We start from the raw sequence: 27,430 nt of genomic DNA, 5'->3' as shown, positions 1-27,430 counted from the left end.
CCCGGAAACCCCAGGCTCCCAGGACACAAATGCAAAACTCATCCGCCACATGCTTTTCGTTTGTTTAGGCGTCTACATTTCGTTGCACCCTAGTCGCCTTACCGAAGGGAAGCCCTTACTTCTGTATCTCCATGAACCCCACGCTCGAATCGGGAACTCTGCAGTTCACTCGCTGTCCAGATCATTGGGAAATGCAAGGATGAGTGTATAGACTTTCGCCTGCACACAAATATGTAGGGCGGTGCATGCGTCGTTACCCCCTTCACGCGACCAGATTAGGTGTATATGCGTCGACTCCAACTGCCCATGCAAACGGTTAATCGATGTGGGAATCTATAAGCTTCTGCGAGGACCTTTGAGTATCTGTGCACGCCATGTAGGCGTCCAAATGTGCAGTGTTTGTAAGCTTGCTGAATGCGTTTTTTGCTGATCTGTTTAACGGGAAATGTAGACGGGAGCGGGATCCACGAAGACTCCTCGATCTTCAGGTCTCCAGTTTCCTTGAACAAAGCAGTTGCACTCGCTCGTATCTTCCTCATCTCGCCGCCCTGCGTTTGCACTGTCGGCCGCCACCGGTTTCCCTTTCCTTGTTCACATATAGGCTGGAAACTGAGGGCAGAAGCTGGAACGCTTTTTTGCTGCTCAAAATGCTTCGTGCGCAGATGACGAACGACCCAAGGGAAACAACTAGAGGGATTCTCCATGAGAATGCGCGAGCCTTCGGAAGAGAACACTACTGAGACGACCGAGCGGGAGAAGAGAAAGACTGCAGGAGGAAGCTGACGAGACGGACTTGGAAGGAGGGGGACAGAGGCGAACGCACAAGGCGGAAGGACAGAGAGACAGTGACGAAGGCCTGGGGAAGGAAACACAGAGGAAAAGGGAAGCGAAGAGGGAAGCGGAAAAGGGAGAGAAGACACGAGAGGCGAAAAGGGCTGAGAACACCAACCCAAAGAGGAAGTCGAAGGCAGAAAGCGAAGCCACGGGCGAAGGGTCAGGGGAGGGAGCGGACACGAAAAAGCCGAAGGGAAAGAGAGACGGTCGTCCGAAAAGGGACAGCACGGATACCGCGAAGCGAGATAGAAGATCATGGAGTCTTCCAGCACGCGGCGAGACACCGTGCCCGGCACGGATGTTCACGATCATCGCTTCAAGTAGGTGACTCATTTTCGCTATCGCAATTCTTCTTTTGGTTGGCTGTCAGTGTCCATGCATCCTCCGTCTTTAAGCCTTCGTGCTGTTTCGCGATTCGCCCGCTCGAGTCATTCTTCGATTTCAGCAAACCCCGTTCCGGCTCTCTTGCGCGCTCGCCGCTGCGTCCACTCTTTCCCCCGTCGCTCTCCCATTGCTCGTTGCTCCTCCCCGCCTCGTCAGGACCCGTGTCGACGAAAAAAGTCTCTTTTCCTGCTGGCAAATTGTCGGTCTTCCGCTCATGAGACAATCCCCGCGCTCTGATGCGGACGCTTCCCTGATCGTTCTCCTTTTCTGCTGCGCCTCGTTCGGCTTTCCGGTCTCGCTTCTTTTCCAGAATCTACAAGATCCAGTTTTGCCGGTTCGCGCTCGCGGGACGATGCAGACGCGGCAGCTCGTGCACCTTTGCGCACTCGCTCGAAGACTTGCGCGTTCGGCCGCTCATGAAGAAGACGAAAATCTGCGCTGCCTGGAGGAAGAAGGCATGCCCCTTCGACGATGAGTCTTGCAAATTCGCGCACGGCGCGGGGGACCTTCAAAAGGGGAAGCCTGCGCTTTGCGAGTTGTTCCGGGCTGGTAAGCGCGACACCGGGTCGGCGCAAAACCCGAGCTCCCTCCCCAACACAAAGAGCTTCACACACATGCACACACACGTCCATGCACGCCTTTCGATGCAGGCATCCTCTTCCTGTGCAACCAAAAGGAAGGGTGTGCACGCCGAGCTCCAACTCTGCATCACTGCATCTACCGACGCGCGCGCGCACACAAATATATCGAGCTCTCTCTGTCGATATCGACTTCCGCACTTGCATCGAATGTGGATAGGGAATCGCTCTGTGGGGTCTGGCGTTTGTTTCAGGAAAGTGCCACAAAGGAGCCCAGTGTCGCTTTGCGCACCATGTGGACGAAATTAGCACAGATTTTGCTCCGCATACAGCCGACGCTTTGCAGCGGGCGCTGCCGAAGAATCTGACCGATCCGCCGCTCCTGAAGCGTCTGCTGTTTCCGCGCACGCCGAACTCGAGGTCTCCGGTTTCTGCTGAAGATGGCCTCTGTGCCCGTCTGGGGCGCGAGCCGGAGAGCGGCCGGGGCCTCCTGGGAGCTTCCGAAGACCGCGAAAAGAGAGGCGACGAGCGCGGGAAGGGCGTTTGTGGGGCGTCTCTGTCTCTCGAGGCAGAGCGGCTGCGAGATCGCTCGCTCCTTTCTTCGGGCCTCGGGCCTGGGGCGGGTCACGGCAGGAACCGGCTTCCCCTGGTCTGCGATTCAGAAGGGAAAGAACTCCGAGATAGAACGACAGAGACTCAGAGCGGGGACCCAGATCCGCGCCTCGCCCCGTCTCCCTGCTCTTTTCGGTCTTCCCGGTCGTGCTCTTTCGGCTTTTCTTCTCCGGCTTCAAAACGAAGAGCGAAGCTCGCGCGCGGGGCCCGCGGGACGCGCGGGGCGCGTGCGGCGAGCTTCGAGAATACAGGCCCCGGCGCCGGGATCCTCGCCTGCTCTTCTGCTCCCTCGCTGCCTCTGCTGATGGAGATGTCGCCCTCGCCGGTTTCGCTTCTCGCGAATCCGTATGCGCCCACCTGCGACAAAGGCGACGACCGCGAAGCGGAGTCTCGAGGCGAAGATCAAGATCCTTTTCCTTTTCCTGGCCCTTTGTCAGCCCCGCAGGTTGCCGACCCCTGCGAGAAGCGCGGGGCGCTGCTGGACAATCCGGCTCCGCTCCACACGCATCCCTCGCCCCCATTCGCTTCCGTCTCCTGTCCCTTGCCGAGGCGAGACCCCAGGAAGAGCGAAGGCGAGAAAGGCTTGTCTGCTCTGCGGCCCGACGAAGCCTCGGCCTCCGCGGGGCTGAAGGCACACAGTCCGAAAGGACGTTCTGCGTCTTCTGAAGCAGCTGGAGAGACACAGGGGACGCGGCCCTCTTCTGCTTCGCCTCCGTCCATCTCGGCTCCGGGATTCTTTCTCTCGCGCTCTTCCAAGGGCGCGCCGCCCGCTTACGACGGGACTACCTGGCCTCTCCCTCCGCAGGCTGTATGGACACCCGCCCAGGACCGGCCCTTGCCCCCCGCTGCCTCGTTCCCGGCTTGTCCACCACCAGCCCCTCCCCACGTCTTTGCTCAGGTCGGCTCCGACTGCGCGCCTCCACTATCTGCAACGCACCGGCCGGGTCCGCCTGCGCCTCCCCACTCGACAGGACAGGCCGCGAGGGCGTCTCTGGGCGACGCAGACATGGACTCTGCCTTTTCGCCTTTGTCCGCTTCTTCCAAGAAGGCCCAGTCTTCGCCCCGCAAGAAAAGGGCTGAGGGTCTGGGTTGCGGCAGAGACCCGAGCGGCCACGGGGATCTTTCCGCCTCTTCCCGCGCGCCTCTCCCTCCCCCGTCTGCTGCCTCGCCTCTCGCTGCGTTCCCGTCCTTTCCTTCGTCTCTGCCGCCGTCGGCGGCTGTCTCCCTACCCTCGCGCAGGCCGGGGCGCGGGCTCGTCCCCGACGCGAGTTCGAGAGCCGCTGAGGGTGCGGTGTACGGACACCCCGTGCTCTCTTCGGTCGCGTTCCAGGCGCCAGGCGCGTCTCCGAAAGGAACAGCGTGCACCCATCCGCAGCCCGCCTTTGTGCACCCACAGCCGCGTTCACCGGGTTCCAAGAAGGAAAAGGAAGAAAGGAAGATTTCGCACGCGTCGAGCCCTGCCGATCCAGACGCACCTCTGTACGGCGGCAAGAACGTGACTGGCAACTCGCCTCCCCAGCCGCGAGGTCCCCTCGAAGGCGTTCCTTCTCCGTCCCGCACTTCCTTCTCTCCCTGCTCGCCTGCGTCGCCGATGATCTGCTTCGGGTCGGGAACCACTCGCATCCTGCCCCCGACTTCTCCCGCCCCGTACAGTGGCGCCTCTGGCGCGGTGCGACTCGACGGCGCGGCTTCTGAGGGGACGGGCGACCTGAGTGGAGAGCCCGCACGCCTCCCCGGAGGGGCTGTGTGCTTCGGGAATCTTGGTCCCGACGTTTCCGCTGGCAAGGAGAGTTCTCGGCTCGCCCCGCCGCCGGTGCAAATCCCTCTCTTGCCCTCTTGGTCTCCTCTGGTTTCTCACAGACCGCTCTCGTCCCCGTCACCTTCGTGCTCTTCTTCCTCGCCCTCGTTCGCCTCCTGTTCACCTTCTCTCTCCGCGTTAACTTCCTTCTCGCGTCTCTCGACCGCTTCCCAGGCGTGCCTCTCGGCGGGCTCTTCCGCCAGCCGGTCCTGCCACGCGGCCTCGCCGCCAGCCTGTTCTCCCTCGGCGTCTCTCCCTCCTGGCTGCGCGTCGCCTCTCTCGCCGCCCTCCGCCGCATATGCTCTCCCGTTGCTTCCCGTAGGCGGCCGCAGGGTGTCGAAGGCGGAGGAGATGCGAGGGCGAGAAGTCGAGCCGCGTGGAGGCCCCCTGAGCAGGCGAGAGGAAGCCGTCCCCGGAGAGTGCGTGCGCGAAGCCGGGGTAGGGTTTGAAGCCGAGAAGTGCGCACCTGGCTGGGGTGTCCCCGAGAAATCGGGACGCGACAAACACGCGGCTCTCCGTCACAGCCGCTCCCGCGCACATACAGACAGCCCTGGGAAAGGCGACGTTAATGCGCCTCTCCGGCTCAAAAACGAAGACCCGACAAATCCGCAGGTCGATGGCGACGGGGAAGCAGCCTGTTCCGGCGTTGTGCCGGGGCCTTGTCCTCCCTGGAAATCTCTCTCGCCTTGCAACGCATTTCTCATGTCTTCGGGAGCGCCTCCCGTGAGTTTGCTCTGTCTCTCCACTGCACCCTCGCCGCCTCCACTCTCTCCACCCTTCCTAAATTCCGGCGAGGCTGACGAGGCCGCTCTGTTATCTCCCTCGACGCTGCCTCCGTACCCTCCGCAGATTCTTGCGGGTGCACTCTCGCTCGGTGTCTCCCCAGGCCACCCGTACCCCTTTGCCTATCCGTCTTCTCCGGCGTATCCCTCTGCGCCGCCCGCCTGTGCGCCCTTCTCGCTGCCGTCTCTCCTCTCGTCCTACCTTCCTCCCTCTCACCCGCAGTCCTTCTCGCTGTGTCAGAACGAGCCTAACTTTTCTTCCCTGACCTCGTCTCTGTCCTCCGCCTCGCTCTCTTCTCTCCCTCCCCACTTCTTCTTCCCTCCGTCCACCGGACCGCCGTTCTACGGTTGCCCCGCACTCGCGGGGCAACCGTACCCCACCCAGGCCCCGCCGGCCTTCTTGCACTCTCTTCCGAAAGAAGCTGCGAGCGCGCCGCCGGCGCCGCCAGAGTTCCCTCCGGAACCTCTATCGTCTCCTTTCCTCAACGAGTTCCCCCCCGACGGCTGTGCACACGCGGAAGACGCGTTCGCTGGCGGCGCTCGCGGCCCGGCGAGTTCTTCGCCAAGACCAGGCGCTTCGCTCGGAGAAACAGACGCATCTCCGGCCGGAGAGGGGGAGAGAGAACCGTCTGCTTCTGCTTCGTCCTTGGCGCCTCCACTGCACCGTTCCTCGCTGCGTCTTCCGAGCCTCCTCGTCTCCCAAGGCCCCGCGGAGGGCGGGGCTGAAGACTGCCACCCCGGGAGCGCGCGAAAGACAGACTTCTGGGGGCCAGAATCCAAGGACGCGTGCAACGCGGGGCGTTCTTCCGGTGTACATACACCCCAGCTGTCTATGGATCGCCGCGAAGGCGAGAGAGACAGGTCGCACCCTCCCACAGGGATGCGTTTGCCCGCGAAGGCGCTGCCCAGGAAACGCGCTTCCTGGTGCACGGCAGAGCCCGAGAGATGTTTGCTCTCCCAGACCGAGCGGGAAGGACGAGACAAAGAACGGAATTGCGCTCCAGCGGCCTCGGCGAGGACTGGGGACGGAAACGCCTCGTTCGACCAGGCCGGACAGGCCGACGCGCGGAGCCTCCGAGGAGACACTGCAGACTTTCACAGGGCGCAAGTGCTTGGGGAGGAAGAGACAAGCAGGGTGTCTGGACAGCTCGAGAAACTACCGAATGGCATTCACCTGGCGACGGCCAGAGAAGAGCAGTCAGCGAGAGACGAAGCGAACTGCTTTCGCTTCGAAGACCGGCCGACACGGCAGGGAGATTTCCACGGCGATGAAAAAGTCTGTTCTCCCGTCCCTCAACCGGACCTGTCCTATTTGGACATGATCTCCGTGCTCCGACTTCAACAGCCTCACATGCCTCAGATTCTGCAGTGCTTCGCCCCCGTTCAGTACGAAGACTAGAAGGTGCGCGACGAAAAGTGTCGGCATTCCTTTTCAGCTGGATCCTTTCCCTCTCTCCTCAGCGTTGCTCTTCGAAGTCGGCGTGTGCAAGTCCCCTTTTCCGCGCGGAGCTTCAAGTGTCGTGGAAGTGTCCGCGAAGCAAAGTGGGAGAAAGATCGCACTGCAGAGGAAACGCGTTTCGACATCTTCCCGTGCTCCCACGGGGCTCGGTCTCCAGCGACCGCTGGGCGAACGGCATCGGGAACGACACAGAAAGTCGCGTCTGGTCTTTTCTCCTGCTTAGCGTCTCGCTGTCTCTCCGTGCTTCCACCTGTCTGCCCGTCCGTACCCTAGCTCGTGCGTCTCTTGGTGCTTCGCCGCGCTTGTGCTCCGACGCTCCTCACAGCGCTTCTCGGGTCCGGCGCCTTCCCAAGTGACGCTCTTGTGTTCGTGGAGAATCGTCTCAATCTCGGGGATCTGCCAGCGCGTTTTTCCTCAACTTGTCTTTGCTTCTCATCTTTCCCGTCTCGCCTTTTCCTCCTGGCCTTCAATGTGTTCTCCCCCCACCTTCCAACAGTGTATGGACACAGCAGAGAGAAGGGAATGCGTGGCTGAGCGGCGCCTGCCTCTTCCTCTCCGGTTTTCCCATCTCAACTTGTGCGTGGGGTTCGCGTTTCCGCTTTAGACCGTTCTCAGCTCAGGCGCCACGCGTAGAGAGCAGGAACGGGATTTCACCAAGAAGTTATCGAGATATGCGTGACGTGCAAACGGATTGACGTTCGCGCAACTGTGTGCAGAGAGGCCTGTGGATAAATTTCGAACCATCTGCACGCTCGCCATGGCTATTCCTTGACCGGTTTCCACGGAAACAGACGTTATTTGGCAGGATGCCTCCGTGCTTCGCACCAAACCCTACAAGTTTTCGACAGTCTTCGGGGGACAGAATTCACTGCCGAGATGCAGATCAAAAATTCTCCCCCTCGAATCGCCAACCGGTGCAGAGAAACAGAAGCATGCACGGAAACACAGTCAAGAGACAGGGAATTCAGACCGACCGCAGACTCACGGGGCCTAGGCGCTTGCTTCGCCGCTCAGCAGCCCCGCTGATATCTCGCTTTTCCTCTTTCGTTTTCTCACGCCAGTTCAAGAAAAAGAGGCACACACAAAGCTGCGACAGCAGAAGAAAGAGCCTGAGAATAGGGGGGGCCGCAGGCAGAAACGTAGAGAAACCTGTTAGACAGATTGTGGATCATAGGAACGTGAAATGTGTTGACCACGCATGCAATAAACCGTTTATATATATATATATGCATACGCATATACATCCATGCACATATCTATGTGTATCTATACAGACATAACACGCGTAGTTTCATCCCCGGATATATATACATACATATTTTTATATATATGTACATATATATATATATATATATATATGTAGATAAAGTCTCGTTTCACGAACTGAGGGCGGATCCAGAGAATTCTCTCAGTGTGACTAAGAGGACTCTCGGGCCGTTTAGGAGAAAAAGGAGACAAGGCGGGGAAATGGTCTAGCGAATCCAGGCAGTTTACAGGCCTCGATTGGTGTCTAAGGTCATTCCTCGATATAAGTGTTAACATGCAGAAGGATGCGAAAATCGCTCTCATGCCTGCATCTGCACGCCGCTTTTTGACACAACGGTTCGCTTGCATCTGGTCTCTCTTGCTGCGAGACGGAAGACCTGTTCTTTTTCAGAATATTTATCTAGGTTCAAAAAAGCGAGAAAAAAGGCTGTTTCAAAGAGGCACAAGAGGCTCGGGAACCAGAAGCAACGAAGACGCTCTGGGAGCGGAGAGAGTCTGAAAACGTATCGACGAAAGAGCAACAGAAGCAAAACAAGTCAGAGAAAAGGCAGCAGGCGGAGACACTGTGGTCGCTGAATGTTCACGAAGAAACTCAGGAGAGACACCCCAAAAAAGAAACTCGGGCTTATCGAGTTCAACGGCGACAGGCTGATTGCATCTCTCCCATCGGTCCAGTGGAAGCGTTTTGACAGCGGTTCTTGTTCTCGTTTCTCCTCGAGTTGCTGCGCCTGTGCTCTCGCGTCTCCTTTGCTTTTCCCATCTCCTAGGCCCTCTTCTTTAGCCGCTGTTCCGAACTAGAGGGCGCTTCCTCTCTTCGAGAAGCTTGCCGGATCAACTTCTCACCGAGGCCAGCTACCTTCTGCACATTTCTCGTCCCTTCCTCAGTGCCCGCACCTCATGTATCCAGTAACTTCCTCGTCCTCCCAGCTGTCGCTTCTGCGCTTTGCATCCTCTCTTCCTCTCTCTCCTGCCTGGTGGTGTCCTGTCTACGCCGTGTGGGGCCGCTCCTGCCTGCCACGTCTTCCCGACGATTTCCGCCTCGTTTGTCTTCCCTCTCGGGTCTGTGCGAGCAGTCTCTGAGCTGCGCAACAGCAGACGCCGCACTGGAGGCGCCGCACCAGGCGCCTTTGCAGGAGCGCGGCAAAAGCGACGGAGGTCGCTTCCACGCCGGCAGAGTCTTGATCCCTCTCTGCTCGCGCTTTTCTTTGCCTCTGCTTTTATCCACGCTGACCCACCGGCGAGGTTCGGGGGCGGCGACAGGGGCCCGAGAAGAGCAGCCTCCGACAGAAGCTGTGCGAAGCGCACCTCTGGAGCTTCTCGAGTGTCGACGGAGACTGTCTCTCTCCCTTCGCGTGGCGACAGAGCGGTTCGAAGCCTCTCCTTTTCCTTTCCGTGCTTTTTCCAGAGACGGTCTCGCATCCTTAGCGCTTGCCAGAGTTTCGCGTTTCTCCCGGACCTTTTCTCGGACGTCCTCCGCCCGCTTCTCTGCCCCAAGAACTCCCTCGACACCCCCAGAACTTACGGCTTTCCTCTCTTTCGGCGTCTCGGTTTCGTCCGTTGCCGCCGCTTCTCCGACCTGCCTGCGGCCGCCTTCGCCTTCTCCCTTCCGGTTCGCCGTCTCCTCGGCTCCTCGCGCAGAGATTTCCCCGCTCCTCGGCAGTTCATCCCACAGTTCCCGCTGGCGCTGTTGAACGAGAAAAGTCAGGAAGCGCGCTTCGTCGGGAGAGAGCACGCAGCGCTTTGCGATGCTGGCGGCGAGTTTTCGGTACCGCTTCGACCGGTCACATCGCGCAGAGGCGACTAATCTGGCGGTTAAGGCCGGCGACACGAAAGTTAAAGAGGCGCGGTGCCCAGAGGTTCTCGAGAGCAGCCGAGACGGAGGCGAGCGGCAGCAAGACGACCGCGCCGTGAGGCTCTTGAGTGGACACCGAGGCGAGATGGAAGCAGAGCGAGAGCTTGCAGAGGGGGAGGGAGATGGACGCAACCTGTCGAGGGGGAGACTGCGAACAGTCTTCTTGGTGGGCTGCAACGCGTCAGGGCTGTCTTCTCGCCAGAAACCAGATGACGAACAGGAGAGAGACGATCGCGCAGAACAGGAAGAAGCCGAAGAGGCCTTCCTTAATGACGCCCGCGAGGGCAAGTCGGCATCTCGCAATTTTTGCCTTGTCAACACCGTCGCCATTGGCTGACACATCAGACCGAGACTGAGGCGTGAAACCGCCAGGGATGCTTCGCGTCTCTCGTGTCCGCTCTCCGGAGAGACAGCGCGACTTTCCTCGTTTCTGGTTTTTGGAAAAAAGGGCGAACCTTCTCGGCCGGGACCGTCGGTTTCAGTTCCGCCTCTGGCTGCCTCGCCGCGTTTCCGAGCCTGAAGGAGCGACTGCAGTCTCTGCAGTTCCTCCTGCTCGCGCTGAAGGAACACGAAGGGACATGCGTCGCACCTCCTGCATATTTCTTTGCCTGACTCGCTCAGGGAAAGCCTGTACAGGGAGTCGTCGCGGCCTTGGCGAGCAGAGCGCGTCTTCGAATTTAAGCCGAGGTTCGATCCCCACGGCGGGCGCTCGGCGGTGCGAGATCGAGACGAGTCGGGGCCGCAAGAAGCCAGGGCCGGCGCCGGCGAGCTCGACCGGCGCGAAGACAGACGAAACGACAGCAAAGAAGAGGAGCCTCGACAAGAAGATTGCGGAGAGAGCGATCGAGGGAGAGAAAGGCGGAGCGAAGAGATGCGACTGCGAGGAGACAGAGGCACAGGCGCCGGCGAAAAAGGGCTACATGATGAAGAGAGAGACGACTCGCGACGCGATTCGCAGAAACGTGGAGAGAGGCGACACGCAGAAGAAAGCGAGGACACTTTGGAGGAGTCTCGGGTGTCTGTTCTTCGCTCGGTGCTCGCGTGCTGGCCAGATGGTTCAAGGAAAGAGGACGAGAGAGAAGAGGCCTCCAAGGCGGGAGACACCCTAATCAAAGGTACATAGACACCAGCCTGGAAAGGAGGCACAGTGCCGAAGTCTTTTCTCTCTTCTCGCGTTCGCTCCGCCTCCCCGGAGAGAGAAGACCCGCAAGGAGAGGATGCAGAAGACCGCGACGCCTCCACGTTCTCCTCGGAGTCTTCGGAGCGGCAAAGAGAGAGAGAGGGAGAAGCAGGGGATCGAGGAAAGAGACGCGACACCGGTGAACAGCCCTGCATCGGCGACTGGACCTTCTCAGCGAAAGCCTGGCAGAAGAGAAAAGGAAGAGGAGGCGACGCGAGCCGCGAGGAAGGGGGCGAAAGAGGGGACGGGCGCGCAAAGCAAGCAGATTTTGAAGACGTCCCTTCGCCATGATTTCGCGAAGGCTTTCCTCCAACCTGATTTTCCTCCTTCCTTTCAAGGTCTGGTGCGTCTGCTTGGCCGCCTTCCGACTCCGTTTCACTTTCGGTCGGCGTCTGTGCCTCGCCTGGAACTGCTTCACATAGGCAGCTTTCCTTGTCACACCGCGCTGGCGGAACGGGAAGGCTCGGAGTCAGCGCCCCCACGTGTAAACCTGTGCCCATATTGTCTTCCTTGCTTTCCTTGTCTCTCGCCAAGTTTGTCAATTCTTGCCTGTCGAGTGGTCGAGGCTCCAAATCCAAAACCCACTCCTCTCCGCGTCTCTCTTCCTCTCGTCCCCCTTTGTCTCCGTCCTCTTCGTCTGCTGTATCTGTGGGTTCGCCTCGCGTTGGAGTTTTCCCTGGATCCATGGCACGGGTTTCCTCTCCTTTCTCTTCTCCCGACATTCCGTTTGCCCTCTCTTTTCGTCCAGCGTCTTCATACTCCGCATTTTCCTCTTCTCTGACCCCGTGTTTGCTCGTCGCGGTCGCCGGCGCCTCTGCTGGTCTCCGCGCTTCGGATCCTGTCTCCGCTTTCTCGAACTTCTGGCCGGTTTCCTGGCGCGCTTCAGCCTCACCAGACAAAGAAGAAAGTGTCTCCTGGGAGGAAGATGCCACAAGAACAGGCAGAGACTCCCTGCTCTCGTCGCCTTCCCGGTCTCGAGGCTTGCGAGCTGAGCCGGGGCGGGGGTGCGCCGGCGAAGCTGCGCCGGGTGTCTCCGACTCACCGCAGACGAGTCGACTCCCTTTCCTTTCCGCGGGGCTTCTCGCTTCTCTCTCTCCCTCCACTCGTCCTTGCCTCTCGGCGGTAGCCGACACGACTTTGCCTTCGCGCGGATTCTGTCTTTTCGGAACCTCCAGCGGAAGCGACACAGGGCCCTCCCTTGCGACCAAAGTCGAGGGCGTTTTGACGCCCAGACGAGGAGGCGAAGCGCTGTCTTGCTTCTTCCCTTCTTCGGTTGTAGCCTCTCCGTTTCCTCCAAGTGCCTGTTCTGCGCCTGCTGGTGCTCTTTCGCCCTGCGCGCTTGAGGCGGCTGGACAGAGAGACAGGCGGGGAATGGAGGCAGGCGCAGAAGACGCGAAAGGGGTGAAGATCGAAGCACGAGAAGAAAGAGACGCTGCAGCTTTCCTCCGCTCGCTCTTGGATTCTGCGGATCTCTCTGCTCCGTCGTTCGCCCCACCGCGTGCCTCCTTCGGATCAGGAGAAGGGGGGAGGAACGCGCGAGCGGAAGCAAGCGCGGGGGCAGAGGATGCCGAGCAAGAAGAGGAAAAAGATTCGAGGCTGGTCTCTTGCCTCCTTCCAGAACCAGGGTCCTCCTCGCAACACTTTCCTGAATCTTTATCAACACACACTGAGCCACACACGCCGGCCTGCTTAGGAGCGTCGTCGACTGGCGGCGAGAGAAGCGACTCCGGTGCGGCACGACCGGAGGAAACAGAAGACGGTAAAAAAGGCTGAGAATGGCAGACAGATCCTGCGGGAGCTGTGAGTGATGGTGCCTCCGGCAAAGAAGAAAGTGGAGAGCATGCCGGCGGCGCAGAACCACACACGTGACCCGCATTCTCCGCAGATCGCCCTTCCTCTCCTCGATCTCTTCCTCGTGCTTGAGCGCAGCATCTCGAAGTTCCGCTTTCTGCTTCGGCCTCATTTCCACAGGCGAACGGCAAGCTGGAGTCGATGCCTCTGCACAGTTTGTCGCCGGCCGCCTGCTGGTGCAAGAAGGCAGAAGGCCAGGGAGCGAGGAGAAGTGAGAGAAGAAGGCGGAAGAAAGGAAGGAGACAGAAGACAGATAGGGGACACAGAAGTGAGGGAACAAATGCGTTGGCTGCGGAGAAACACACTGCACACGTCGATTTCAAGAGCCAGCTTCTGACGGAACTTGAAAACACATCAAAGCAACGCAGTTGCATGCAGCGAGTCACTCAGCTGGTTCTTCAATCCTGCGGAACAGCCCTCGCGTCACGGGGGCGAGTGTCTTGATGTCCTTGATACGGTCGTCTTTCGGTGTGTTGCGTATTCGTCCAGTGAAACACGTATCCTCCCCTTCACGCTGCACGCACGCAACTCTGGCCAATCGTGCTTCTGTCGCGTGCTCCCTCATCCGCCCTGTTCCTTTCCCCTGTTTTCCGTCCCAGTCCTTGCTTGTCCCCATCGCTCTATCTCACGATATGCCTTCTTCTACGCTTCTCGGTCTGTGCGTCGTCGGCCTGCAAACGGCCAGAGCGCCAGTGAACCCCTGCCTCGCCCCGCCTACCGCAGTTCTCTCTGCTGCGCTTCAGTTAACCAGTCTTCTGAGATTGCGGCTACTTGACACGTCGCCTCTGGCCGTTCTCAAGTGTTGAGAAGAAGGCCATGGCGAGGCTCTACGGGGCTGAAGCGTCACAGACAACGAAGGTTCTCTCTCTTTGTAGACAAAGCGGAAGGCACAAAATGCACCGGCAAGGGCGCCAGCGAGGGGAGAGACTCTGTGCGTTCTTCATTCCGAGGAAGGCGCAGCGCCCACGCACGAGAGAGAGACAGCAAACCACAGAGCAGAAAGAGCCAACAAGCAGAGAAAAAAGAAGAAAAGGAGGGAGAAAACGGTCGCTTCTGCTCCTGTGGTAGCTGTCCGCGAAGAAAAAGCACAAACAGATGCCTTCGGCTTTCAACAGGATCCCCCCGTTCGAATATGACGCTGCTGTCATCCCAGAGAGAAGAAGAAAAGGCGCTCGGCACCACGCCTCTATTGCGTCCTCCCCATTAAAACGGAGACTCTCTCCAAGAGAAAGAAGACACCAGAAGAACGAAAGAGGAGAGGCGATTCTCATGCCTTATCTCCCGTGTGCTTCCTCTTTCGTTTGGTCAGTACCTTTCACGCGACACAGGCTCGACGTAGAAAGGCTGACAACAGTGGCGAAACCCAAATGACGACAACGAACAGAACTCATTGACTCTTCGTCGTTTCCCTCTTTCTTCCTGCTCTGGCATGGGCGCATGCCTCTCCCAAAGAGACGAGAAATCAACGGAAAGGGTCGCTTTGGAAGCGAGGGATAACCCATTCCTTTTTCGCCACTTCCGTGCTCTTTCCCGGGGACCTCGGCACCCCGCCGTTTTCAAAATCTCGACTTTCCCTGCAACTATCTATAAACAGTCCGAGGGGAGGTACACGTGGAAAAAGAACAGCTGCGGAGAGGCATTGAGCGTGCGCTTTGTTTCCTTTTTCCGAGAGTGAAAAACCCCTTCTTTTCCGATTCGGGAGTTACCACGTAAATGCTTACCGATGGACACGAAGGCTCCGCGCCGAACGCAACTCCGCCTTGATGGCAGTCACCTCCGCGGAGAGGCAGGAACACGGGTGTCGAGAAGGAAGGAGAGATGAACCGGCTTTCTTCTCCTCTTCCGTCGTTGTACACAAAGCCTTCGTCCACGCGTCTTCCCCGCTGCGCTTCTTCGCGTCGCTGCGAAGCGCAGCAGTCCTCATCGTGCCTGGGGCTCTCGGGCCTTGCCCCCCAAGTGTCTCCTTGATCTTCTCTCTCGCCCCACACAGGTTGTCTCGCGCCGCCTTCCCGGCCTTCGGCCCCGTCGTTCTCTAGCGGCAGACAGTCTCCTTCGTAGAACGAAGCGAGCGAAGAACAGAGACGAGGATCTGAAGCGGAGTAGCCATAGCGAGGCGAGCTGTAGGACTGGTCTTGCACAAGCGGAAACTGCACGCTCTCCTCGCAGTCTCCTCTCGCCTCGCCCTCGGGAAAGAAGCTACGGCAACACCTGTCGGAGAAGGAAGAAAGAATGCTCTGGGACGACAGATGAGACGGGACGTACGCGACCTCGTCCTCTGTCCTTTGCGGCTGAGCTGGAAGTGGAGGCGAAAGGTGGGGCTCCCCTGGGTGTCCGCGCACATCCACATGTCGGCGAACGGCTGCCTCTTCTTCGACGCCGCTGTTGCTGAAAAAGGCGCAAGGCTCGCATTCATCGCGAGCGCCATGCTGCTTCGCTCGCGCGTCTTCTCTCCACCGGGGGCTCAATCCGCCGCACTGAGAGTGTCCCTCGATAGGCTCCAGAAACGAAGAACTGCTCTTGATGTCGCCCAGGAGAGACTCAGAGGGGAACTCGGGATCTCGGGCGAAAAACGACATACTTTCGTCAGATCGGAAAGCTTTCTCTCGGCCTCTCTCCCGACTTCCCGCGCACACATGATCCACAGGGGCAAAAGGCGGAAAGCCTCCCGGCGCGATGTCCGCGCCCAGCGAGAGCCTCCGCGGAAGTTGCAAAGACACAGAGGACGACTTGCGAGACGGCTGGCGCGAGGGAGGCAGAGAAGAATCCATCGAAGAAAGAGACGGAAGAGGCGTTGGATCGCCGAAGAGCTGCTGAAAACACAGAGGCAAAGTACGGACAGCGGGGCGCAGACCAATGGTAGCGACTGTCCTGTTCTCGGATTCCGACGGTATCTCCTGAGTTTTCTTCTTTCCACTTTCACCCGGTGGAGGCTTACCTCTCTGAGTTGTCGATTTTTCCTCGCGAGTTCCCTGCCTTGCATGCGGAGAAGTTCGTTCGTTTGCGTCGTCCGCAGGAGCTTCTCTTTCAGACTCTGGACATGCTCGTGAGAATAGGCGTTTCGATCGGCATCTCTCGCAACCTTCTCAACTGCGAGTTCCGCCTCTCGCTGTCTTTGCTCGTCCTCCATTTGCGGGCGAAGCTGCGAAGGCGAGAAGAACGTTCCTCGACCGGCCTCGGAGACACCTGCAGCTCTGCGAGACCCTGTCTCCTCTCCAGTCCCTCGCCTCGCCCTCCCTGTCTCTTCTTCCCACTCCCGCTGTCCTTCCTCCGCACGCCACATCTGTTCACCGAGACTCTCTTCATCTCCAAGGGCCTTCCACTGCGCATGCACGCATGTCCCACGATCCCCCCTCTCTTTCGTCTCTTCTGGCAACAGGCAGCAGCCGGGAAGGATTTCTTTTTCGAGGCCGGGGAGATGCTGTCTGCAAGCAGGCGGCTGATCGCCGGCAGCGCCTCGCAAGCAGACAGCGGAGGGACAGGCAGCAAGATGCTCCTGATAGTGGCATGCGGGATGCGTTTTTCGCCTGTATGCGTCGATTTCCGCGGCGGTGCGACTCGTGACGCGCAGGTGCGTCATGTCCCTCAAGGCGCGCGAAGGCGGGGCGTCTCTGCGCAGCGTCTCAAGGCAGCAAGCGTCTTCCGCGACTTCCCGCGCACGCGCAACGAAACGGCTTTCATTCGCTTCTCGCGCCGAGCTGTGGAAAACAGATTGTCTCTCTCCACAGCCGTCTCTGGCCCCAAGGCTCGCCGCGCCGGTCGCCTCCCCACAGAGACGTTCTTTTGAAGGGCAGTCAGAGGCGGTCGGGGACGGGAACTCAGTTCTTCTTTCCGAAGGATAAGATGAAGAAGCGTTCGCGCATCTCGGGTCAGAAGTTCTGCCGTCAGCGGGACTCCCGCGCGGGGTGGAGGAGCTGTCGGCTGGGCGGCCCTTTGTGCGGTCACGCGCGTCGGCTGCGTCTCGCTCGTCGGCCTCCCGAACCTCGCGAGGGGCGTGTGTACGCGAGGACGAACCCTCCGCAGCAACGGAAATGATGCCTTCCGAGCTTCGCTCGTTCGGGATACTCCACCGGGAAGAATCTTCTCTTCCTGCGAGACTCGATGACCTTGCCTCGCCACATTCACCTGCAAGGCGCTCTCTGGGCTGTCCGCTGTCTCCAGTTCCCTCTCTTCGCCCAGCGTCACCTGAGTATCTGTCTCCCGTCCGCGCCGAAGATGACGAGGAAGAAGAAGAGGACGACGAAGAAGAAGAGGACGACGAAGAAGAAGAGGACGGGGAAGAAGAGGCGGAAGAAGAGGAGGAAGTGGAGGACGCATTAGCAGGCTGTTTACGTGAAGTGCCTGTTGATGTTCCAGCTTGGCAGTTTCTCCCGTGGTCCACAAGGGAATTGTTCGCGTGACAAGCGCCCGAAGGCCTCTCTCTGCCTGGGACTGGCCGATGCCTGCGGGCACAGAGTTCCGGCCCTTCTTCGCCTTCTAGTTTTGGACACGCGCGGTTCCCTTCACATCTTCGGTGGCAGCAAGGCTCTCCACGCAGATCATGGGCGTGGGGGAAAGTCGCTGCAGGCGGAGTCCCTGAAGGCTGCGTTGGATCTTTGGAAGGGGAAGGACGACGGGAAGGCGACGCGCTCAGAGGGCGTCCACGCTCGAGGGGTTGACTGCGCCCGACCGTGCAGTCTCCACGCGGAAGAGCTGAGGGAGACACCCGACAGCCTTCGCCGTCGTCGACGAACCTGCAGACGAGAGGCAAAAGACGAAAGAGGACAGAAGAATGAATAAGAAGGAAATACCAAAAACGGAGGAGCTAAAGGAAGAGAGGAAGGAAAACAGGGGAAGAGAAATGGAAAGCAGCCGAGGTATGGTGGACAAATGACGGGACAAGAAGAGTGAAGCTGGATGCATCACGGAATGGTTCCTTTGAGAAACTGTCGTAAATCAGAGATATACATGTAAGGAAGATGGCAGGCTAGAGAAAAGCACAACAACGTATTCACATGGAGCAGGCGGAGACGCCGGTGACACCGGAAATGTGTCAAGGAAGACACAAACCCACAAACGCACCCATCAAAATATAGATTCATGCATGCTCATATATATCATCATTCACACGTATTCACATATACATACATATATATACATGTTGTGAATGTTTACAACTATGCTTGGGAGGAGACAGCAGACGCGTTTGTTCAGAGGCAGGCTCGTGTGTTCCCATCCGTTTTGGAGGTTCTCCAGGGCGAGTGAGGCAATAAGAGACTGGAGAGGTCGATTCAAGGATGGACATGTAGGAATGTCGCGGGGAAGCCTCCAGAGGAAGACATGTGAGAGAATGGCGTGACATACGAAGATTGGCGCGGGCGTCTGTCTGTCTCCTTCCGTTTTCCCTGCCGGCCTTCTTCGTCTGTCTTGGGTTGCGTCTCGCTGCGTTGGTCGTCTTTCCTCCTTTTTCCGTCTTCTCTTGGTGGCCTCGCGGGTAAGCCTTCGGTCTTGCGAGGAGAAACCGTGGGAGGCTGGGCGGTGTGGGGCGCCTTCGCGTTTCTTTCTCGCTTCTTAGCGCGCTCAGAGTCCACTCGGCCCTGACTGGAGGGCCGGCCGCCGAGACGGGCGCGAGAGAAAGCACGGGAGTCGCCCTCGATGCGCCTTTCCTCTTCTTTCGTTTGCGCTGAGGACGAGCTTCCAGAGTTCAACGAGTTGAAGAAAGAGGGGACGGAAGGGGAAAACGAAGAGGAAGAGGACGAAGAGGAAGAGGACGAAGAGGAAGAAGCCTCCGAGAACTGGAAGTCCGGAGGCGGGCCGCCTTGCGATCCTTCTCTCGAGTAGTCGCCCTGGCGATAAAGAGAGTACGAACTCGACGAGGCTGAAGCGGTGTTTCGACTTCTCGCGTCGTCTCTGCTCTCTCTTTGGGAAGCTGAGCGCCGAGAAGAAGCCGAGGTTTTGTAGATTGTCACGGGAGACGGAGTGCGTCTTGGAGAGCCTTCTGTGCAGCCTTTCGTGCTCTTTGTTGTCTCTGAGTTTTGACCGTGGGACGTAGCGGAGGCGACTTGCGAGTCTCCCGAGCCTGAATTCCGATCGCTTATTCCTCTCTCTCTTCCAGCGGTCAACGACGCAGGCCACCCGCGGTTTCTTTCCTCTTTGCGCTCTCGCCCCGCTCTTTGTCTCTCCAATTTCTCTCGAGGCGTCTCTTGGGAAGACCCAGGCGGGTCCAGAGCCCCTCGAGTGGTCGAGGTCTCCGCGGGAGCCTTCGAAGCTTGTGGTGGCGGGCACTGTCGACGAGAAAAAGCCTTTGGCTCTTCTCTCATCGTCGAATTCCCCGGTCTGCTACCCTCTCCCCTGTCCTCCGGCGCGCAACTGTCCCGCGAGACACACGCCCGCTTTCGCTCTCCAGTGGTTACTCTGGAAGGGGTAGGGAAGCCGCGAGAGGCCGAAGCCTGCGGTGTATGTACACCCGAAGTCCCTGAGGCCGTGGCCCCCCGGTGTACAGACACCTCGGTGGCTGAGACATCCGAGTGCTGAGAGGACCGCGGGGACCAACTTGAAGAAGCCATTCGAGTGCGGTCCCTCCTTTGTCGGGTTTTTCCGCGCACAGAATCGTCTTCTTCTGGACTCGGGGATGAAGCTCGAGACGAGGAGGCCGCCCGCGAACTTGAGGGGGACCTTGACTTGTCGCTTCTTCGCGACTCTTCTGAGGACGTCCGCGACTCCGCAGCAGAGAACGAAGCTTGACTTTGATTGCTGTCTCGGTCGCGAGAGGAAAAACTGGAATTTCGTCTTCCGCGCTCTCTCGTAGCACGCCGCCGACGGGGAGAAGAGGACAGTGTCCCTGATTCTCTCTCGTCTTCCTCCCCGGTCACAGACGCCTCGTCACCTTCTTCGTCGCATTCTTCACTGTCGGGACTGGCGGAGGCCTCGCTGCGTGCGTGCAGGTCGGGAGGCGTCTGCTCCGAGTAATGTCCAGAGTTTTTCATCTGTTTTGCTCGGGCGAAAAGAGCGGAAGAAGTAACTGACTCCTCATTCTCGCCACTCGAGGGGAGCCCCCGGAGATGTCCGGCTTCTTGTCGTGCTGTGAAACACGTCTTGTCTCGCTCTGCGCCGGCGTCGCCGCGTTTCTCGTCTTGCGAGGAAGAGGAAGGAAACGGAATGCCGTCGTCTTTTCGTTCCATCTGGTCTCCACCAAAACCCAGAAACGCGTCTGTCCGACGAGAAGCCGACGAGGTCCCACTCTGTGAGAAGAGTCGCGGCAAGCTGGAAGGAGGCGAGCTGTCCCCGGCAGACTGGCCGGTCTGCATCCTTCCCTCGCGGTCTGAGAAGCCAGCCTCCGACAGCTGCGCCTGCCGCTCGCGAGACAGCATCGCGGGAGGCAGGGCGGGGAACGCGTGCTGGCGACGCTCAGACTCTTCCCGCATGGACTGCAGGCGCGAGGAGAGTCGTTCGAAAAAGCCCCCAGTCTCCCTCGTCTCGAGATCCCTGGCCGCCTGCGACGATGCACCCAGCGACGACACCGGCGGAGAAGGCAGCGGGGGACGCGAAGCAGAGGTCAAGACGCCAGAGCGACTGCGGAGAGTCCCTTCACTCTGCGTGAAAACGTTGGCGCTCGAAGAGGCGCAAGACGAGAGCGAAGTCTGAAGGCCCGACCCACTCCTACTGTGCATGCGCTCGCGAGTTCCCGAGGCCTCGCGCTTCGAGCTAGAACTCGAAGGGCAGAAAGGCGAAGACGCGAGGCACGACGAACTTGAAGGCGAAGACCGAGACCGGCTAGCCGAGGCCTCTGGAGACGCACTGCTTCCCGAACCAGAGGGAGAAGAAAAGAGGTTTGCGGTTCCCTCCGCGGGTGACGTGAGGGCGTTCGAGGCCGACGCGGAAGAGCCGTCGTGTGAGGTTGACGAGGCGAAACGCCTGAAGGAAGCCTGGGAAAGCAGGAAAAGAGAACAGGGGGGGGGGCGAGAAGGAACGAGGGAGTGAGATGGAGTCAATCGGGATGCGCATGCGTGGAGGACGCGCGAAAGCAAAGAAAAGGAGAGAAACGGGAGAAAAGCTGGGACGGACAGAAACGCAGGAGTCAGAGACAAAAAGGAGAGGGGAGATTGCAGAAGCGAGAAACGAAGGAAAACGAGAGAACGAGAGAGCGAGCGGAAAGAGACCCGAAGGAAGGGAGAAAGGCAGAAAAGGGAAAAGAGGCCTGAAGGAAAGCGTCGCAGGTGCATCCACAAAAAAATGGAGGCAGTTCTCGCGGCATGCAAATCGTCTCCGAAAAGAAGTCAGCGATCGTCTCGAGTTTCCCGAATCGGCCAAAGCGAGAGCGAGGAGACCCGCACGGGAAGACGCGACAATCTGCGAGAAACGCGGTGGAGACGCGACGCTGGCAGCCTCGGGCGTCTCTCTCCTCTCCGTCCAGTCCACTGTTTCTCCTTACCGTGTCGAAGTGTGAGCTTTCTCCTTCTTCTGGTGTCTCTCGGTGCGCAGCGCCCGCCTGGCACTTTCGCGTGAGGGCGAGGCCCTGAGCCTTGTTTTTCAAATGAAGGAGGTTCCCGTAGAGGCGCTCCTGGTGTGTCTTGAGGTGCTCTTGCCGTTGCTCGAGTTGTTCGCACTTCATTTCTGCGGCGGCCTTGGCGCTGGACAGGGCGAGAAGTTCGGCTTCTCCCGCCTCTTTTTCGGACCTGAGCGCATGCAACTCTCTCTCCATTCTCTGGTATTCCTCCTGGTGGAGGCGCCGCTGGCTCTTCTCGCGGTCTGCAAAGATTTCCTTCTCTTTCCGCAAGCGACAGTTCAGCGTCTCCAGAGCCGCAAGCTGCTTCGTGAAGGAGACGCGCACGCGATCCAGTTCGCTGCGCAGCTGTTCCTTCTCCCTCCCGAGACGCAGATTGGTTTCCTCTGCCTCCTCCACTTGCTGTCGCAGCGTGGCCAGCATCTGGTCTTCTTCCGCGTCTCGCGCCTTCTTCAACTCCTCAGTCATCGACTGCAGAAAGGCAATCTCATTGCGCAAGGCCTCCCCCTTCACCTCCAGGTGCTGGACAGCTGCGTTCCGGTCCGCCAGCAGCGCCTGCAGCTCTTCAATCCGCGCCTGGTAGTTCCGCGTCTCCGCCTCGTACTCCTCCTCCAGGAATTGCTGGACCTCTGGGAAATCCTCCTCTTCCAGGGGAAAGAGAAAACCCGACGAAGAAGAAAGCAGAGACGCGGCGCACGAAGACGTAGAGAAGTGCGAAGCGGAACCCGAGGAAGAACAAGAGGAAGAACAAGAAGAAGAGGAAGAAGAAGAGGAAGAAGAACAGGAAGAAGAGGAAGAAGAACAGGAAGAAGAACAGGAAGAAGAACAGGAAGAAGAGGAAGAAGAACACGAAGAACAGGAAGGAGAGGAAGCAGAACAAGAACAAGAAGAGGAGCGTGAGGACGAACAAGAAGAGCAAGAGGAAGAACAAGAGGCACATGAGCGCGAGCGAGAACTGGACGAACAGGAAGAGGAGGACGCGGAAGAAGCACGAGAGAGCGATGCTTTTGCGTGTTCCTCGTCGCCGCCCGGTGTAGACGTTGAGTGTGATCTTTCGTCGCTTCCTGTGTCACTTCTTCGCTTTCTGCTGCACTCTTCCAACGCCTGTCGCCATCTCTCTCGATCTTCCTGGCGTTTCTGCTGAAGAAGTTTGACCAGCCGCTGAGCCGCTGCGGCTTTCTTCGTGGCCTCGAGCGCTTCCGAGCGACACTCCTGAAGCTGCTGTTTGCACCGGGCGAGCTCTGCCTGGGAGTCGGCGACGGCTTGAAGCGTCCGGCCGATTTCTTCGTCTTTGGAGTGAATTTCTCTCTCGCTTTCCCACAGTTTTTCCTGCAGTGCGTCTCGTTTCCCGTCTCGCCCGTCCCCACAGAGACCGTCTCCCTCCGCAGCAAAGCCTCTTCCCTCTCCCTCAGGAGAGGCGAAGGGACAATTCGGCGCAACCGTCGTCGCCTCTGACGCGCCTTCGCTGTCTCCGCCCGAGAAAGAATCCGCCGACGAGGAAGCAGAAGCCGAGGACGAAGAGCGCGACGTCGGGTCTGCAGACTGCGAAGAGCGACAGGCTGTGTTGAGGAGTCGACGGGTCACAGCTTCGAGCTTCCCTAGAGCTCTTTCGCCTTGATGCAGAGAGTTGGACACCGCCGCATGCATGGCCTCCTCGTCGCTTTTGGCGAGCAATTTGACTCGGGCTGCCTCGTACGCTTCAAGAATCTCTCGCGTCTCTGCCTCGGCAGCAGCAGACCTCTTCATCTCCGCCGCACATGTCCCGCAGCCTCTCTCTTCGCTCGCGCCGCCTTCGGAGTCGCCGCCCTCCTGAGGCGAGCGACTGCGGCCCAACGTCGCCACGGGCGCGGAGAGAAACGTCGACGACGGCTCCATCAACTGCTTCCAACGATACGCATCCAAGTCGTTCGTCAGACGCCCCCAAGCGCTGCCTTCCGCTTTGCTGTCTTGGAGCCGCAGCGGCGACCGCGAGGTGGGCGAGGCGACACCTGCGGGGCGAAGGTGCGCCTCCGCTGGAGTCTTCTTGTCGGGGATCCCGAGCCGCCGCGAAACGAGGTCGAGGCGGTCAAAGGCCTCAGCACTAGGGCCCTGCCGAGCCCAGGCGCGCAGGCGTTCGTTGTCGCTGTTTGCGAACGCCGAAAAGGAGCCAGGCGGGACACCGTGGGGTTCCGCGAGTCCTGTGTAGCGACAGGACGCCGGACAGCTCTCCCGCGGAGACGAAATGCCTCGTCCGTTGGCCGGGAAGTCGCGTTTTCTCCGACAGAGAGGCGTTCCTCGCACCTCCTCTGGACGTTGGAATGGACCTTCTTCGGCCCTCCCGTCTTCTCGTGCGTCTCGGCGATCATCCGCTGCTTGATTCCCGGACAAGGAGCCCGAGAGACTGTCGGCGTTTGCTTCTGCTGCGATCGATGTGCTGTCGTCTCTCTGTTCCCTGTCGCACGCTCCAAAAAGGCTGCCGCGTGGAGAAGATGGCCCGACGGGGCAGCTCTTGAGGAAGTCCGCGAGTTGACTCATTCGGGGAACGTTTCCGTCTTCTTCCACGAACTCCGCCATCGTTCTGGTCCATCTTGCCTCGCCTTTTTCCTCACTGCAGTCGCCTCCCTGTCGAAACCGCCCGCGAGCTGGCGTTCCGTCTTCTCCCTCTGTCTCCGGTATGTTCTCGTCGCCTCGCTTCTCCAGTTCGCGAGAGTCCAGGTCGCTTCGCCGGCTGTCGAGCTCTCTGGTGGTCTTCGCGTGAGCCTCCTGTCGAGCGCGGGAAGCCGCCCGCATGCATGCGCTGTTCTGTTCGACCCGGCCACGCGGCTGAGGAGAGGAAGAAGAGGGGGGGGGACAGGGACCGTACGCCGAAGGACGCGGGGCGTCTCCAGACGCATTGGCGCGAGGACCGGCTGCTGCACTGCACGACCGGTGACGGCCGAGGAGCTGTTCGAGTTGTCTTCTCGTGGAGGGGTTCGGGAGAGGAAACAAAGACGAGGAATGCCCCTTCAGGATTGCGCCGTCTGCCGAGCTGTCGTTGTCTCCCTGTCTCCTTCGGAGACCCGGCGAGGGTCTGGAAACCAGTTGGAGATCCGGTTCGCCTAACGGGAGAGGACGGCGATGAGAAGAGGAGACAGGGGAAGGCGAGGCGAGCTGCTGACGCGAAGACAGAGGCTGGAGGAGAGAAGAGCCGGCCTCGGATAGGGCTGCGCCGTGATCGACGCAGTTCGCCGCAATGAGCGGATCTTTCTGAATCTCTGTCAGTGCATCGATGATTCGGATTTCTCGACTGACGTCGACAAACAAGTCCGTCCCTGCAGGGGTAACGACACCTGCATCTTTGTCGGGTAGCGAACAGGCGTCTCCCTGGTCACGCCTTTCGAAGGAAAAGAGGGGAGAAGGAAGCAGAGAGAAAGACGGACCAGGGCGGGAAGAGGAGACAGGAGGCTGACACGGTCGAAGAGAAGAGAAAGACGCCGAGCTTGCAGTTCTTCTGTCGCTTCCGGCAGTTTGCTCTTCCCTCTTAGGAAAGGGAGGAAAAGAAGACACACAGGAGGAACGGCGCTTGTTGGGAGCGAAGGCACTTCTCGCCTGGAACAGAGCGAGTTGCTGGTTTACTTGGAGGTGGGAGGGGAGCTCGCAACGAGGAGAGAGAAATTGTTCCGAGCCAAGAAGTGACGAAGCTGAGGGAAAGGAGCAAGAGAGGAGAGACGCCCGCCGACTGTCCTCCCGGAGTGAGACTGCTGACTCCGAGAAGGCGCTTGCACTTCTTTTTCGCGTGCTTCGAACTTCCCCCCTCTTTCTCTCTCCCGCAAGAGGCGAAAACTTTGTCTTTGTCGCGGAGGCCTCGGCTTCCGCTTCACACCGAGGAAAGCGCAGGCTCTGGCAATGACCGTACACGCACGTCGCCTCGACAGAGGGGCGCTGTGGGGCCAAGTTGAAGCGTTCAAACGGAGAGCTCTGCAGAGACTGTTGATTGCCTTTCGCGTGGCGAGAAGACGCACACAGGGAAGGATGGCACACGAAGCAGTCGGGATGGTCCTCCGGTTGGAAGGAAGCTGCGACTTTCTTTTCCAAGCGCGCAACTCGGCGTCTCCCCGAGGATCCAGAAGAGACACAGAAAATCGATGTTGTCTCCGAGGACGACGGCGAAGGGCGAATCAAACGGCAGCCCGAGACGCTCCGCCGCCGGGAAGGACTCGAGGACGTGTCGCAGTGACGGCTTGCTCGTTTTCTTTCTTTCTGCTTCTGGTGTGAAGAGGAAGATGACGCAGAAACCGAGAGAGACGTTCCATGACGAAGCGACGAGCGAGATGAAGAAACGGCGTCACTGGGAGAACGGAGAGAAGACACAGAAGAGTGGGAGTCCGAGGCGGAGCAGTCGCACGACATCGCGCTCGATGGAGATCCTCCTGTGAAAGAGGAAGTCTTTCCCGCCTGTCGAGAAGGCAAAACTCGCAGCGAAGTCCCTCTCCGCGCTCCGCCCTCATCTTCTCTTTGACTGGATCCTCTGCATGGTGTCGGCAAATCGTTGCTCTGTGACCAGGCATTTTCTGCACTACTGGACTGGGAGCTCGCGGTGAAGCTTAACGGGCGGTTCCTGTTTTTGCTTGGCAGAGATGAAGAATCTCTGTCTTCGTCCCCGGTCCCCTGAGAAAACGAAGAGATGCCTCGTCCTTTCCCAAAGAGGCTTGTACTGCTAGGGCTCGAGCTGCCGCTACTCGAGGATTTGCTACTTCTCTGCCAATCTTCTCTCGCTTTTCGTGTGGAAGACGAAGAGCTAGACGAAGACGAGAGGGAACCGGTCCCTCTGGGAGAAGAGGAGAGGCCAGAGCTACAGATTCGTTCCTCTGATGACGATGAAGAAGCTGCAGCGCTGCTTGGCGGGCTGCTCTCCCCGCTGCGTGAGGAAGAGGAGCCGGACATGGTGTGCTGCGGGACGAGCGTTGTAGAAAACGAGAAAACCACTGTATAAAATGTGGGAAAAGAGGGGGGAGAAGGGTCAGTGCCAGGGAAAAAAACGGACTCCAATTCAATAGAGGCTGACTTTTGAGATGCTCAGAAGAAAGGAAAGCCCGCCTTCACCCTCTTGCGGTGCTCGCGACAGCACCTCACGTAGTCTGAGGGAGGAGCCGGGCCAGCTGTCACCTCTGAAGTCGAAATTAGATCGAAAGAAAGACACCAGACACTCTGGAAAGGGTGAAGAAAGCCGGAATAGAGAGGGCGAACTCGCAGCGTCTCCTCGTGTTGCCCGTTCCGAGAGGAAGTCAAGAGCGACGGGCTAGATGGAGGCCATTGTGATCTCAGCCGCAGCCTTTTCGATCATAAGGTGAGGTGTCCATACACTGGGGATCCGGACGGTATCAGGCACGGATTAGCTCCTTTAGTTTTCAGGTGCGTTGAACGAAACGATGAAACGGCTGAAATGACCTTGTAATGAAGAAGAAGACACCCAGACACCTCGCGGTGTGTGTGTCGGTCCAAGGGTCTCTTCCACGCGACTTTTGAAGACGCCACACAACGCGCACGGCTGAGTTGGCTTCGTACCAACACAAAAAAACGCTTGAAATACAAGACAAAGTCGAACTGGCAAGTTCCGGGTTTTCAGGGCATAGATCTCCGACCCTTCTTCTGTCGCTAGCCGAGTCGCGTCGCCCGTTGAGGCGCCGAGGAGGTCGGCAGTAACTGGAACCGCAACGGAAGTCTTTCCTCTCGGAGCGAAGCGTGGAAGCCAGAGAAAGCGAATGACAACGTTTCGCCTGAACAAAAGACCAAGGAGCATGTTGTTGAGAAAACCCGAACAAAGTTGACAAGACGCGCACCTGCGGCCGGGCGTCGTTTCTTGAGGGGCACATGGCAACGGCGGCCACACTGTAAAGAAGCGCAAGACGGCAGCTTTAACCGGAGGTGTGTGACAAGTTTTCATAAAAACTTTCTTCAAAGCTAGGGTCAAAGCGCGGCTTTCCGCTGAGGCTTCGTGAACAATAATTGGGCGTCCTCTGACGGGGAATTTGTCCGTCCTTCAGAGGAACCGAATCGACGAGAGATTCACGCTTGGACACCGCAGATACGTTTGAGCAAAGACGAACGCGGCTGTCCGGCTCTTTTCACGTGCGCAAAGACACCACAAAGCAACGGGGTCGGTAGTCGTCGTCTGTTCGCCTCGGCCGGGGGTGGAAACTTGAAACCAAGACGAAAGAGACGGCGAAACAAGGCTTACCGTATTTTTCTTTCTATGCTTCTTTGCTGTAGACCGTCTCGACTGGTGATTTCTGGCGAGGAACCAGCGGGCGCGAGGAATCTTTACGAGACACAGGAACCCGATAGTTTGCCAGAGGACCGGGAGGCGGGAAGAGGGCAACGGCGCAGCAGAACGGAA

At 58.9% G+C, this 27,430-nt stretch overlaps 2 protein-coding genes across 2 annotated transcripts; one reads left to right on the top strand and one right to left on the bottom strand.

Annotated features, from left to right (window-relative positions):
- Positions 1-1,089: 1,089 nt before the first annotated feature.
- Positions 1,090-6,387, top strand: NCLIV_063210 (putative zinc finger (CCCH type) protein; the record flags this gene model as incomplete). Its single annotated transcript, XM_003885872.1, has 3 exons — positions 1,090-1,154; positions 1,529-1,767; positions 2,051-6,387. 3 exons carry the CDS (start codon positions 1,090-1,092, stop codon positions 6,385-6,387), a joined length of 4,641 nt encoding a protein of 1,546 aa, XP_003885921.1.
- A 3,359-nt stretch (positions 6,388-9,746) lies between these two features.
- NCLIV_063200 (conserved hypothetical protein) lies at positions 9,747-26,833 on the bottom strand (the record flags this gene model as incomplete). The annotated part of the gene is made up of 10 exons (XM_003885871.1): positions 9,747-9,898; positions 10,021-10,123; positions 11,060-12,769; positions 14,318-15,406; positions 15,532-17,326; positions 17,937-18,501; positions 19,384-20,497; positions 21,004-24,498; positions 26,167-26,201; positions 26,599-26,833. The coding sequence occupies 10 exons, from the start codon at positions 26,831-26,833 to the stop codon at positions 9,747-9,749; spliced, it is 10,293 nt and encodes a 3,430-aa protein (XP_003885920.1).
- Positions 26,834-27,430: the final 597 nt, after the last annotated feature.

The sequence above is a fragment of the Neospora caninum genome, chromosome XII, assembly GCF_000208865.1.
Source record: "Neospora caninum Liverpool complete genome, chromosome XII".
Taxonomy (NCBI): Eukaryota; Apicomplexa; class Conoidasida; order Eucoccidiorida; family Sarcocystidae; genus Neospora; species Neospora caninum.
The sequence above is the reverse complement of the archived record's forward strand: the minus strand, read 5'-3'. Positions and strand labels throughout refer to the sequence as shown.